At 35.2% G+C, this 14,157-nt stretch overlaps 1 protein-coding gene across 2 annotated transcripts in view; it reads left to right on the forward strand.

The window, feature by feature from the left end:
* The window catches only part of LOC129280752 (protein EFR3 homolog B-like), a 30,529-nt gene that overhangs the window by 12,674 nt on the left and 3,698 nt on the right, over positions 1-14,157 (forward strand). For both annotated transcript variants that reach the window (XM_054916759.2, XM_054916760.2), the window contains exons 10-20: positions 1,313-1,445; positions 1,964-2,012; positions 2,994-3,087; positions 5,133-5,290; positions 6,634-6,795; positions 8,809-8,940; positions 10,412-10,479; positions 11,022-11,146; positions 12,186-12,271; positions 13,267-13,434; positions 13,841-13,890. In XM_054916759.2, coding sequence (XP_054772734.2) covers positions 1,313-1,445; positions 1,964-2,012; positions 2,994-3,087; positions 5,133-5,290; positions 6,634-6,795; positions 8,809-8,940; positions 10,412-10,479; positions 11,022-11,146; positions 12,186-12,271; positions 13,267-13,434; positions 13,841-13,890 — 1,225 coding nt within the window. The remainder of the gene's footprint in view (positions 1-1,312; positions 1,446-1,963; positions 2,013-2,993; positions 3,088-5,132; positions 5,291-6,633; positions 6,796-8,808; positions 8,941-10,411; positions 10,480-11,021; positions 11,147-12,185; positions 12,272-13,266; positions 13,435-13,840; positions 13,891-14,157) is intronic.

Below are 14,157 nucleotides of genomic sequence, written 5' to 3' on the forward strand. Positions count from 1 at the left end.
TATTCATAAAGATATGATTATTTTTAATTTAAACAGCTGAAAGCAATTGATTTTAGCATAATTATGCTTCAAAAAGGTTGTGCAATAAATCTGGTGCAAAAAACAAAGAAAAACAAAGAAATACATAAGAAATTCATAAAACAATAAAATACATAAGAAATTGATTTCCAAACCGAAGTTTTTTTCAATTGCCATTGTTAAGAATGCTACAAAGAATATTTTTACAAAAAATTAGCATTCTAGGAGCTTTATTTAGTGAATTAGAGCAAAAAGTATGATTTATGCATAAATTAGCATAATTAATTCAAATAAAATAAAATCTCATTATTTTGGAAAATTTTACCATACAGCCTTGAAGATTACATCGAACAACAAACAACGTGCAAATTTTTGCGGTGCTCGCGCGATCGGCGGCCAAGATCTCAGAGGGGGTTGAATCAACCCCCCCCCCGGCCACAACAGCCAAAAAAGCCTGGCCTAGTTAGGGTTAAATCAATTTAGTGTATTTGCTTGGAAAAAATGACATTTTTGATAACACAAAATGAATTCTTGAAATCAGGAATTGCTAGAAATAGGATGAAATGATAAATCAGTTTGCCATAAGTATATTAGACATATACATGTATTTTAGTTGAATTGTCTATCTAGATGGGACGGCCCCTTTACAACCTTTTTTTTCATGATGCTGTACCTTTTGAGAAATATTGGTCAACCCATCAGTCTCTTCTTTCATTCAAGATTATACATGTATCTCTTTGCTGGGCTGTTGAAGCCTCCTGTCAAAGAACTTGAGTACTTAAGGGCATCTCAGAGAACCTGTATTTTAGACATATATGCCAAAGATGACAACTTCGTATCGCCTGAAACTGGTCTCGTAATTACTAAATAGTTGTCTATCTCAGCAAAAGGGGGTTGCCACTGTATGTCATACCGGTAACTATAAAATTCTGGGCTCCATCTTACAAAGATTTGCGATTGATCCGATCAACCACAACTACAGATGACCAACAATGTCAACTTCTAAAATGCAGATTTGTGCAAAATATTTTCTCGATATGATGTATATTCATACATTTATCGTTCTCTTGAAGAGTTGGTGTGATTCTCTTTGTTTACTAAGATTGTGCATATTTCTTGTAGGAAAAAATTATGGTATGGATGGATTTCCATACAGTTGAGATTGATCAAATCAATCGTAACTCTTTGTAAGACGGAACTCAGATTTTTCTGTCCTCAAAATTTTACAGTTTTGAGATGCAAGATTTTAACAGCCCTTCAATGATATGTTTTTTTTTTCTTCAAATAATGACAGGTGCATTTGCCAGTGTCTTGCCTGACTATCAGAAGATAGAGATTATGATGTTTATCATGGGGAAGATCCCCCTCCCAAGACCTACCGGTAGCCAAGAACATCTTGGTAGAGATTCAGCTATCTACTCCAAGGGGTAAGCAATCTTAAAGGCGACCGCACACCTTACGATTGGTCTGCGACCCGATTTCAGAATAAAATGTAGAATTTGATGCTAACATTGAGACTTGGAATATCTTACTGTGTATGTTCTAAATCATCGTACGAATACCTGTGTTCAAATCTGTGACTATGCTACATGTATCATCCTTCTTAGAATAAAAGTGAATTTACTATCTAGTCGTAATGACGTCATAGCAGTCGTACGACTGGCTACGACTTGAAACTAATTTGGCCTTTACTCCGAAATAAAGGCTTGCAATCTTTCAAAATGGTTATATTAGTATTCTTTCAATTAATTTAAACCTCAAATGAAATTATATGTCCCATTCACATTTCCAGAAAATGAGCAAAATGCGATTTGTTCCAAAATTCTGGTACGGTATGAGTGGGTGTTTGATAACTGAATGAACAAATCTGAAATACATTGTGGGCAACTACCATTTAGGGCATTTTACAGCTGTTTCATGATGAAATATTCTGCTTGAATTTCAGTGAAGGTGACATCTTACTGCAGAGTATTCTATTGAAGAGTTTATTGGAGGTGAGAAAATTTATTTTGATATTATCGTGACCAGGGCGGTGTTTCACAAAGATGACTTAGAGTCACATTTAAATGCCGACGCGTACATGATATGCAACACGCAATCTTATTGGTCAATACGTAGCAGTGCGCGTCCTCTTCGCATGATCTGACCAATGCGGTCATACATTTTATATCACACGCAACTGGATATTTAAGTGCGACTCCAAGTCATACTTAAATTTTTGTAAAACACATGTTTAAAAAAGATTTAGGTGTGAATTAAAATCATGCTTAGTGCATGCCCACGTGCACATGATATTTAACGCACAATATCAATGATACACAGTAGTGTATATCCTCAGAGCATGAATTGACAAATGCAGTGATGCGTTATATACAGCATGCAACTATGAATGTAAGTTCAACTTTGAATCACGCTTAAATCTATGTGAAACACCCCCTGGGCCCCATCTTACAAAAAGTTACAATAGATTCAAGTCTGACTCAAATTGCAATTTTAAGAACCTAAAAAAAGTTGAAGATTTTTTTTTTAAATGAAATAATCGATAAATTTGATTAGTATGGTCAGATGCTATGTTGGAAGGACTATATTGTTATGGTGTGAGGAGGGAGTGGGGGCATGCATGCAACAAACTTACATCAAACTTCCATGTATACCTTCGATAATCATGTGGCATTTTTTTTTAATGAATACAATTGGGGTCAAATTACCTCATATGAGCCTCGTGGGGCATTGCAAGAAACTTATGTTGGATTGGAAATCAAGTGTAATTTGCCATTGTAAGAAAATTCAGTGGCAATTGAACTCGGATCAACTACAAATTTGCATTTAATCAAAGGACTTGTCATTGATTTTGGGACCTGCGCTTGCTTTGGAATTGAATGTATAATGCTTGCAACATCTTGTTGAAATTGAAATTGAGATTTTGGGAATTTTTAGAGTTAAATCATTAATGAAATATTCTCTGTAATTTTTAGGTTGGTACAAAGTATGTGACCGTTTCCATGGCATCAACCTTCCCAGCATCCTTTATGCAGCCGTTACTTAACATGTCTGTTGTTCAAGACCCTGGTGAGAGTTTTATAAATTACTTGGATGTGGCTTTTTATATCATAAATACAGTGGTAATAGCTGTGCATTAGTTTTTATTGTATGACACCTTGATGGCTCCTTGTCATTTGATTGGTTGTTTGATGCTTCATTTAGCCTATTTTACACACATGTCACCATTCATGCAATTTTGGATCCATACGATTTTGTCCATTGCGTGCGCGTGCCGAGACCACTGGCACTACACGTAAAACACTTGTGTTTGAGTGTGTGTTACTGTTACATGCATGTATGCGATAATCAACAGGCAGCGTTCGCTCAGCGACATGCACTTTTCCATCTAAAAACATAAATGTCAAATGACAAGGATCTATTTTTATGTATCATTTAAAAGAAATATTGTTTTTATGCCCCCGCAGACGAAGTCCGGAGGGGGCATTAAGCGTTGCCCCTGTCCGTCCGTCCGTCCCCCCACTTGGTTTCCGCGTAATAACTCAAAAAATGTTTAATGGATCTTAAAAAATTTTAGTGTGTAGGTAGATGACACCAAATTACAGGCTAAGTTCGAATTCGGAGTCCGCAGGTCAAAGGTCGCAGCTCATTAAATATGCGAGTTGGTTTCTGCGTAATAACTTGAAAAATATTTTATAGATTTTAAATATTTTCAGTGTGTAGGTAGATGACACCAAAATACAGACTAAGTTCGAAATTCTGAGTCCGCAGGTCAAAGCTCACAGCTCATTAAACATGCGAGTTGGTTTCTGCATAATAACTGGTGAAATATTCAACAGATTTACAAAAATTTGGGTGTGTAGGTAGATGACACCAAAATACAGGCTACATGTAAGTTCGAATTCGGAGTCCGCAGGTCAAAGCTCACAGCTCATTAAATATGCGAGTTGGTTTCTGCATGATAACTGATGAAATATTCAACAGATTTACAAAAATTTGGTTGTGTAGGTAGATGACACCAAAATACAGGTTTAGTTCGAATTCGGAGTCTGCAGGTCAAAGGTCACAGCTCATTAAATATGCAAGTTGGTTTCCGCATGATAACTTATAAAATATTCAACAGATTTAAAAAAAATTGGTGTGTGTTGGTAGATGACACCAAAATACAGGCTAAGTTTGAATTCGGAGTTCGCAGGTCAAAGGTCACAGCTCGTTATATATGCAAGTTGGTTCAAAGGTCTAAATGTGTTCATTATACATGTATATGCATATTGGTTTCTGCACAATATCAAGTTCAATCATATTGAATGAATTTCTGATCGCGTTAAGCAGGGGCATCTGTGTCCTTTGGAATCGTCAAATTTCTAGTTTCATCTTGCAATGGTCAGAATACTTCATTCGGTGAAGGATGCAATGATCCTTTCAACGAGGTATAGCCAAGTTGAATGGATCAATTATTACATCTTTCACCTCATGAAATATTCTGTCCAATGAACTCGTAAACATTGATATTATTTTTGTACTATTGGACAGCCAAAGCTGTACTTGATTTAATAGATATCATGACATAAAACAAATATTGACTGATTGCCTGTGCTCATGCAATAGTAAATGTATATCATGAAGTCAAATTTGGACAATACCATATCACTTTAGCTTGACTAGGTCTTGTGAAATAGAAAATCAAAGTTTTGCCTCATGATATTTTTGCACTATCGGACTCTCAGGCACTCAATATTTGTAAACCATTGAATGCACTGACTATTGAGAATTTACTGCGTGATGAGATGCAATGAAGCTTTGAGTTCCTTTCTTGATTAATGTATTGATTGATCTTGATCAATGACCACTTACAAAATACGACCTTCTCAATAATAACTCTAGGCAGCTCGAGCTAAAGCCGGGGTAATAATAATAATAACAACAATGCACCTTGGAATAGATTGTTTCTAAATAGATGGCGCTATACAAATGCCTATTATTATTGTTGTTATTATTATTATTGTTATTATTATTAGCACTTGACAAGTTTAACCTTGATTCTATGTTCCAAAATGATTCCTTTAAAAGTCCAGTATAAATAATGAAAATAATGATAATCTTTCAATCCACAGACATTCGCTACACTGTGCAGGAAATTCTCCAAACATTGATCGATCGCCATGACAACACCAACAAATTGAGGAGGAATATTGCCATTCCTAGAAACATCTCTGAGCTGAATCTGAGAGTAGAGAAGCCATCCAGACAAGATATATCTTTCCTCAGAAAGGTAAAATTCAATATGTTGTGTTGCATAATGATGATAATAATAACGTCATGTTTTACCCAAGGGTCCACTTCCATTGACAAGTGGATACCAGCTGCGACAAATTAAAGAAACGTGTAAAAAGGATCTCTTTTTCAAGATTGGGCACTTTCCGAACGTAACGTTACTAAAATACTGAAAAAAGGGTATATATTTCGTTAGGAAAGCTACATGTTTACGGTCAAATTTGCGAGGGTATAAACAAGACTAAAATGCTTTATAAAAGATGTACTGTTTGCCCCAAGACTATGTGTTTAGAGTCCATATTGAGCAAGGTGTGGGAGGTGGGGCGGTGCTAAACCTAATGTAAGTAAAGATAAAGCCGACGTCTGTGATCATGTCCATGACATAACAATTAAAGTATCGCTGTACTTGTTTAGGGGGTAAATTCAGGAAATATTTGTCAAGGGTTCCATTTTGTTTCCAATACTTGTTTAGGGTCTTGTTTCAGATGCCGATACTTGTTAAGGGAGCCATTTTCAGAATATGGAAAATACTTGTTTAGGGTGCTATTCGAATCCTCATGGTCGCGCCTGGTATCCCCCCCCCCCTTTTACCTATTTACTACACCTGGGTGGAGAGTGACATTGTAGGTTAACGCCTTGCCAAAGATGCATGTGCTTTGTTGAGATTTGAACTCTTGACCTTTTGGTTCATAGTTGGGACATATAGCCACCCATCTACAAACACCTCCGCATAGAGGTACACAGCTTTCATAAGTTCAAAAATGATTGTGTGGTCCTCAAATTGGCAACCGTCAATGTAATTTCTATTCATTTTCTTACCTTAAACCTTAAAAATATGGATATACAGTTGTTAAATTAATGTTGAATTAATAAATTTACAGAAAAATGATATACATTTTTAAACAGTGATTTTGCTGTTTTCATTGCGTTACCAAATTAGAGTGTGTAATTATGAGCTCAAGTTCAACAAATTTTATGATAAAGTCATAAAATTCAAAGATTAATTATCACCATATCATGGTAGATCCAGAATCTAAATCTGGTTCGTGTATAAAAACCAAACTTCATGAAACATTAACATCTAAGCTTAAAAATTACCACACTGATGGTCACCAACACAAATAAGCACATGTGGGACAATGTATTATTATTGAATGAAAAAAAGACCTGACATCTGGCTATAATGTCATGCCAACTTTGACAATTTCTCAGCAATTACACAATTCTCTACCATCTTGAATCTTTTAGAACATTTTTTTTAAAGATTCTTGCTAGTAATTTTATGTTTAGATTGTTACCACAACTGGCATTTGATTTTCATTTTTTTTTTTTTTAAACCAGAATGGAGCAGACATTCAATGGCACATCTATGAGAATCTGCGATGCAGTGCGAATAAATCAGAGAACTACGTTGGTATCTTCACCACCCTGGCTCTACTGTGTGTTGAGTTCGGAACAGATGACATCCTGGTCGACCTCGTCAAGGTTTCCCTAGCATTACAGGTAAGCATCTTATAATGTTTAACCATATCTAGAGGGGGTATTTTGAGAGATCACATGGGGGGGGGGGGCCTGCGCTGGACATTGGCATGCAAGTTGTCTGGCACATAATCTACAAAATTGTATAGTAATTCATTTCATGTAATTGCTATTAATTGTTTATGATAATTTATGTGTAATCAATATGCAAATCATGCTTTCTTGTCTAGCTCCCTAAATAAAGCTCCAAATGGTTTATATTTTGGTATAGAAACTTTTTGTGCAAATGAACATATAAAAAAATTGTGATGATTTTCTTTGTTTTTTTACCTTTTGCTTTTCATTGTTCAATTACCTTTGTCGGAGACTCTTTGAGATCATAAATAGCATAAAATAAATCTATTTAGACCAGCAAAAATAAAATACTCATTCATTTATGATTTTTGGTTGAAAACACATTTTGTAAATTGAATTTTTACATAAAAATCACGTTTTTGAGCAATTTCGGGTCCAGCATACACTTACAAAATGTAGCCTGATTTCGGAACAGCATACCCGGACGTCGTAAATTTGGTCTCAAAAGATGCACAAGACATCAAAATAAAAATTCAGCGAGTGGTGCAGTCAAATCAATTTCACGCAGTGAAAATATTGCTCAAAAATGTTAAGGGGGGCCTCCGAGGTCGCCCCTCCTCCCAGCCTAGTTAGGTTTAAACTTAATAGAGCCATGTTACTTATAGTCTTATGGGGCTACCCTGCTCCACGCTCCACCCCACCCCTCCTGAGCTTTGCCAACAAACTGTTCATTGTGCAACCAAAATCAATGTACATATCAATTAATCTACAAACTTGATCAGCAACTTACCCTCTTAAAGGGGAATCCAACCCAAACAAAAACTTGTTTTTAGAGGAAAAAGGAAAATCAGACAAGTTGATAGGTGAAAGTTTGAACAATATCGGACAAACAATAAGAAAATTATGAATTTTCAAAAGCTGTGAATATTGGTAATCACTATAACCATGGAGACTTCAAATTGGCCGCATATGTGATGTCATAGTGATGTAAGGCAAGGACTACTCTTCAATGTACTCGAATACATAAAATGGCTAAAATTACATTTTTTTCAAAAGTTTTACTTCAAATTATATTTTTCTTTCATGAGGTCATAAAACAATATACTACCTGGGCTATATTTAGATTACTGCCCCAGGGGAATGGGTAATGAGGAGAAAACCACAAATCACTGATAATAAAGTACATGGCCTATGAGAAAGTTGTCCTTGCCCCTTGTCATAATTTACTTACCCAGTTGCCAATTTGAAATCTACATAGTCTTAGGGATCTCAATTTTAAAACAGCCATAACTTTCTTATTGCTTGTCCGATTGCTTTCAAACTTTCACAATGCTGTTTTATTTATTTTTCTCCTTTCAAACACAACATTTATAACCAAGGCTGGATCCCCCTTTAATAAAATTGATTTCATTCAATTATAAATCAACTATGCTAATATTTATGTGTCAAATTATAAATTTGCTTGTATTCATCTCCTGAACTGCCTAACTGTTCATTTTTAGTCTCTTTTTTAATGAAATTCTGATTGATTGGTATGATATATTTTTTAATACTCTTACAGTATATATGTGATTATTTTCTTTTTGTATTTCCTCTTTCTTTTTTCCCCCTTTTTCGTTATTTTATTTTATAATGGATTTGTATCATTCTAAACATGTTCCGTGTAGCATTCAGTATTAGAAGAAATAGCACAAGGTTCCTTTAAATGTGAAACTGAAATTAATTCCAATTTAATTGTTCTAAACAATGGTTTATGCAATATCATGCATGAATAACGCTAAATTTAGCATGAAAATTGGGAAAAAAAGTCTGATAATGAATTTGATTTTGTCACAGGGTGCTAAAGTGATACTGGTAATGCATAATCATTAATTTCTACACTGTTTTAATATCTTATTAAATTAGATAAACAGTTGACTAATTTATTAAAGAATGGCCTCAATAATACCTCTTTTTTTTCAGGACATGGTTTGTGATAATGACTGTAAGCTTGGACCAATCCATCGATGTGCAGTCCATGCTCTAGTAGCAAGATACTTGAACCTTATCAGTCAACTCACTGCTATACCAGCACTTGGGCAGCATGTATGGTCGGTAAGTTCAGTCAACTCTCCCATTCTATTTGTTACTGTCTTGTACACTGAAATAGCCGAAGAGTTCTTAGCCTGTATGATCTTTTTTATTTTTCCTACATTTATTTCATGCTTTATTGTTGTTCTTGACTATTAGAATGTGACCTGACCCTGATCAATTAACAAAGAATGCCTGTTTTTTAAAATATAATTTCAGTTAAATTGATACAAAATATTTATGACAGTAATATCAAAATACTCAAAATGAAGTTAAAAAATTATTCTACAAACCAAGAATCATTAATAACATTTGAATCCTTGAAAAAATATGGACAAACTTTTTTGTTTTTCTTTTCTTGTTCTTTTTTCACACAAAACCATAATGTTCATGTTGACATACATATGAGTATGCGTACATCATGTTATTGTAAAGAAATGCACTTTTGAAATCTTAGATGTTTGTCTATATTCTCATCTATTCATGTGTATTGTAATTCATTATCGGAAGATGGAACTTGGGATTGAATATGTATTCAATAAAAGATTAACATGCGTATTGTCAGTGATTAATACCAAACAATTTTAAATGTAGACACAAGGAAAACGGACAGTACCCTGCTATAGAAATTTAACTTTTTCCTCCTATCCCACATCTTTAACTTTATTTTTTTATTCGGGTTCTATTAATGCATTTACAGTGTACTTACCCTCAACGTACTTAGGGTGTGTTCAATGTTGATTTTCAAATTCAAACAGCAACATGAATTATGATTGAAAACTCAGTTATAAAACACAAACACAATGAGTGGTGTACTGTTCAGTGTCGAAAATATAAAGCTGATTATTTGTCGATCGCCTTAAAATTTCCCGCTTGCGCAGTTTGACCCATCACAAGAATTCTGGTACCTCTCTGTGTAGGCTTCCATTGCGAGAGCAAGTTTAAAGACGTTTCAAAACTCAATTGTGTTTAAATGTCGCATTCGCGATGCTGAAGGTCGTAAAATCCAAGCTGATTGCGTTTACAAACGCATTTTTTTCTACGTTTAAATTTTCCATTGGATCATGATTTGTAAGACACATTGGCCCGTATTCTGAAGTCGGGTTTAACTTAAACTCAGGTTTAAAGTTGTGGTTTAAGTATGGACAGCCAATTGTTATATAATCACTGACAGTAGAGATATCATACTTCAGCTCATTCGGCTCTCAAATCATTCATAATTGTGTAGGAAGTATAAATAGATGATTGTCTTCACCATCGATGAATCAGAAAAGAGCACAGTAAACATAGGAAACATAAAACTTAATAAAAATTTTGAAACTTTTGGCTTCCCATACTTAAACCACAACTTTAAACCTGAGTTTAAGTTAAACCCGACTTCAGAATACGGGCCCCTTAGTAAATCATTATGTCTGCATTTTGTAATTGAGTTTTCAATCATGATTCATGTTGCCATTTAAATTTGGAAACATCCTATATGTACTTTGTCTTTCAGGTGATTGATACAAGGCAGAAGACAGCCCCTTATCTTCTTCCTCCATTTAATGTGGAAAATAATCAGAGGTAAGACAATCATCTAATAATTATTACAATCAGAAGTAGAAGTAGTAGGGGTGGTGGTGGTGGTGGTGGTGGTAGTGATGGTGGTTGTGGTGGTGATGGTTGTAGTGGTGGTGGTGGTGGTGATGGTGGAGGTGGTGATGGTGGTGATGGTGATGGTGGTGGTGATGGTGGTGGTAATGGTTGTAATGGTGGTGGTAATGATGGTGGTTGTGGTGGTGATGGTTGTAGTGGTGGTGGTGGTGGTGATGGTGGAGGTGGTGATGGTGGTGATGGTGATGGTGGTGGTGATGGTGGTGGTGGTGGTAATGGTTGTAATGGTGGTGGTAATGATGGTGGTTGGGATGGTGGTTGTGGTGGTGTGGTGATGTTACTAAATAATAGTTTAGTATTAGCAGCAGCAGAGGTATTTGTTGTCATTGATAGATGTGTATCTCTTGACTGTCAACTTAAGCTTAAGTCTGTAGACGTTAATTACATTAACTCTGTAATGAAATTTGTTAGTATTTTGTAGAGTAACATACATTTGTAATATTCTTTGACAGGAAACTTCCATCTCAGCCTTTACCAGCGAGTGTCCTCTTCCAGAAGGATGCCATCAGTGATGGATTAAGAAGCAGTGGACATGACATCTCTCGTCTGAACACTCCATTCATTCATGAACCTTCAGGTGTGTATAAAACTACTTTCTTGATAGATGTATGTTACCTCATGAAGTTGTATGAACATAATACATGTATGTTGTATAATGTAGTAATGTCCATCAATTTTCTTGTCTCTATTGTTGATTATTACCCGAATAAGGCATTTTTTAGACAAGATATAAACACGTATTTTGTCTCTTTCATTGATTAACACAACACAAAATACGCCACAATGGCCGTGCCAGTTTTCAGCTGTATGACTTGGGACCAAAATAGTCATACACCCCTCCTCCGCGAATTTTTCAATTTCCTTTTTGCTCCTCCGTAATAAATTATTGGTCCATAACATCTGTATTCCCGCACAAGTCTTGGGTACGCGTTTAGTGTATGTGCGTGCCATGCATGATGCGCGCTGCACTGTATGCCCTTTATGTCACAATTACTTAGCCAGGGTAACTTCATCAAATTCATGAATAACCTGAAATCAGATGTACCAATAGGCTACAAATAATAGCTTGAATTTGAATAATCCTAAACGTCATGCAGCTGTAGGTAATAATAATGATATTGACTGGCTTTGATTTTCGGGAGATGCCACATTATATTTACCCCAAAGCCTATCAATATCATATAGATATCTTCCACAGGGTGGAGATGATGTAGGGTCTCTTCACATTGAACTAGAAGGAGCATAATACAGGGATGTTGCATAATGCAGTATATCCATCATTTCTCTTATCTCCATGTATCATCCACAGAGCGGAGCTGATGTAGGGTCTGTTAACATTGAACAAGAAAGAACTTAACCCGTTGGAAACTGGATAATTTTGCTACATGTTTTCCATAGAATCCAGCCTGCATATATGCGGGATCAGTCTCATACGGGTTAATACATATATGATGTACATGTATACTGTAGTTGTATCCATCAATTCTCTTGTCTCCATAGTTGAATATCACCCCAGGAGCGGAGCAGATGTAGGGTCTGTTAACATTGAACAAGAAAGAACTTATTGTTGTACATGTAAACTGTAGTTGTATCCATCAATTCTCTTTTCTCCGTAGTTGAGTATCGTCCCAGGAGCGGAGCCGATGTAGGGTCTGTTAACATTGAACTGGAATCAGCTCAGTCTTCCCCAACAGGGATTAGGGTAAGTTATTTAGGGGGCGATTTCACAAAGCTGTTTGTAAGTTCCGCATGACTTTATTAACAACTAGTGACCAGTTCTTGTAATAAATTGGATATTCCATTTTTTTATTTATTTTTTATTTTGAGAGAGATCCTTTAATCCGTAAAATGTTTTGCTTGTTCCTTAACAAAGAATTGTGGTTAGCAAAATTTCTATTTCACCTACAACTGATTAATCAAAATGATTTAGAATGGGATTTGTCAATTTTATAAAGCTGTTTTTTATTTGGCAACCAACAACAGTCCAGTGGCCTTGTGTAAATTTTTACATAACTTATGAACAGCTTATGAAATACCCACCAGATATTATGTCCTCAAAGTCCGTCTTAAATTTGGATAAATATCCTTAAAGCGTTAATTGCTATTCCAGTTTATTACTGTATTATATGAACACACATGTCTGAAAACTCAAATTTTGTTGCTGATATGAAATATTATCGGATGTACATGTATTTCACAACTTTAAAGGGACATTTATTTTAATTTGGTGCCTGATCAAAATACATTTATCTGCACATGTTTTCCTTTGTTTACATAAAATCACTATACAAATTAGGTATCCCTTGTTAATTAAAATAGATATAATTGCCTAGTATTTACAATGTATGATATGATACTTTACAGTATAATCAACAACTGCAAAAGAGGAAACCAGCTCAAGATATGTTTTTATTTTTCATTTCAAGAATACAACCTTGTGTTTAGAAAATGTATTTGTTCAACAATGTATTCATGAATACACAGTACACCTTTTTTGTTGCTGGAGGCATTACGTTATGGATTGGTCGTCGATTAATTTGTCCGCATTTGTTCTCACGATAACTAACGAACCTTACACTTGATCCAAGGATCGATATAGGAGTTACTGCGATCTGATTAGATTTTGGGATCATGAGGTCAAAGGTCACAGGTCATACACCTGAAAATATCTGTATTCTCGTGATTCTCTACACACAGAAACATCCTCAAGAGCTTGTGACCTTTGAGTCTTTGAAGAAGGTCTTGACGCCAATGACTGTCGTAGATGGAAACACCGTGGAAGAGGAGAGAGAGAAAAGACTTGCTATCCTCATCATGTTTCAGAATTCATCTCTTGATCAACTCGCAGCTTCTGCAGAACAGAGGGTAGGTTGCTAGCTATTTTCTTATGAATTTACGAATTCATCATGAGTGAGTGCAATTTGAATACAGCTGGGCATTAACACTGGAAAATTGCTTTGACTAGTCGATCATCCGACTTTCAAACTGCTTTCGACTTAAGAATTGAATCCTGAATGACTATGAATTTTAATACAATAAGACATGCGCACTGGAAAAAATTGCTCTGACAAGATTATTATGCGACTACAAGACCGCTTTCGACTTTAAAATTGCATCCTGAATTTGAGCGCTAATAGGCAAACATGCTGGAAAATGTCATCGACTTGCTATTATTGGACTTGTTGAAGGTCCACCAGTGTACATTCAAGTGCTTATTTTCATCTTTTCCTCTGAATTGAATTTAAGTTATTTCACATTTTATTTATTACAGAGTGAGAAGTGGTACAAGAAGCTAAATGACATTCTCGATACCGTGGTGAAGTAAGTGGATTGTCTTTTGTTTTTATTTTAATCGAAAATCATTCTGTAGTCAATTAAAGAATTTTGAAGTAAATGGTATAACCCGAATGATAATGATCATATCTCATTGAATCATTCTTGAGCCCTTTTAAATCTATATTTTACATTCTATTTGGAAATTATATATTGTACAGAAATATGCATGTCGTTTGTTATATTAATGGAATGAAATACAGAACCGGAGCAGAAAATGTTTCAATAAAATTAGTAATATTAAACAAATGGGAA

The sequence above is a fragment of the Lytechinus pictus genome, chromosome 17 (genome assembly GCF_037042905.1).
Source record: "Lytechinus pictus isolate F3 Inbred chromosome 17, Lp3.0, whole genome shotgun sequence".
Classification (NCBI taxonomy): domain Eukaryota; kingdom Metazoa; phylum Echinodermata; class Echinoidea; order Temnopleuroida; family Toxopneustidae; genus Lytechinus; species Lytechinus pictus.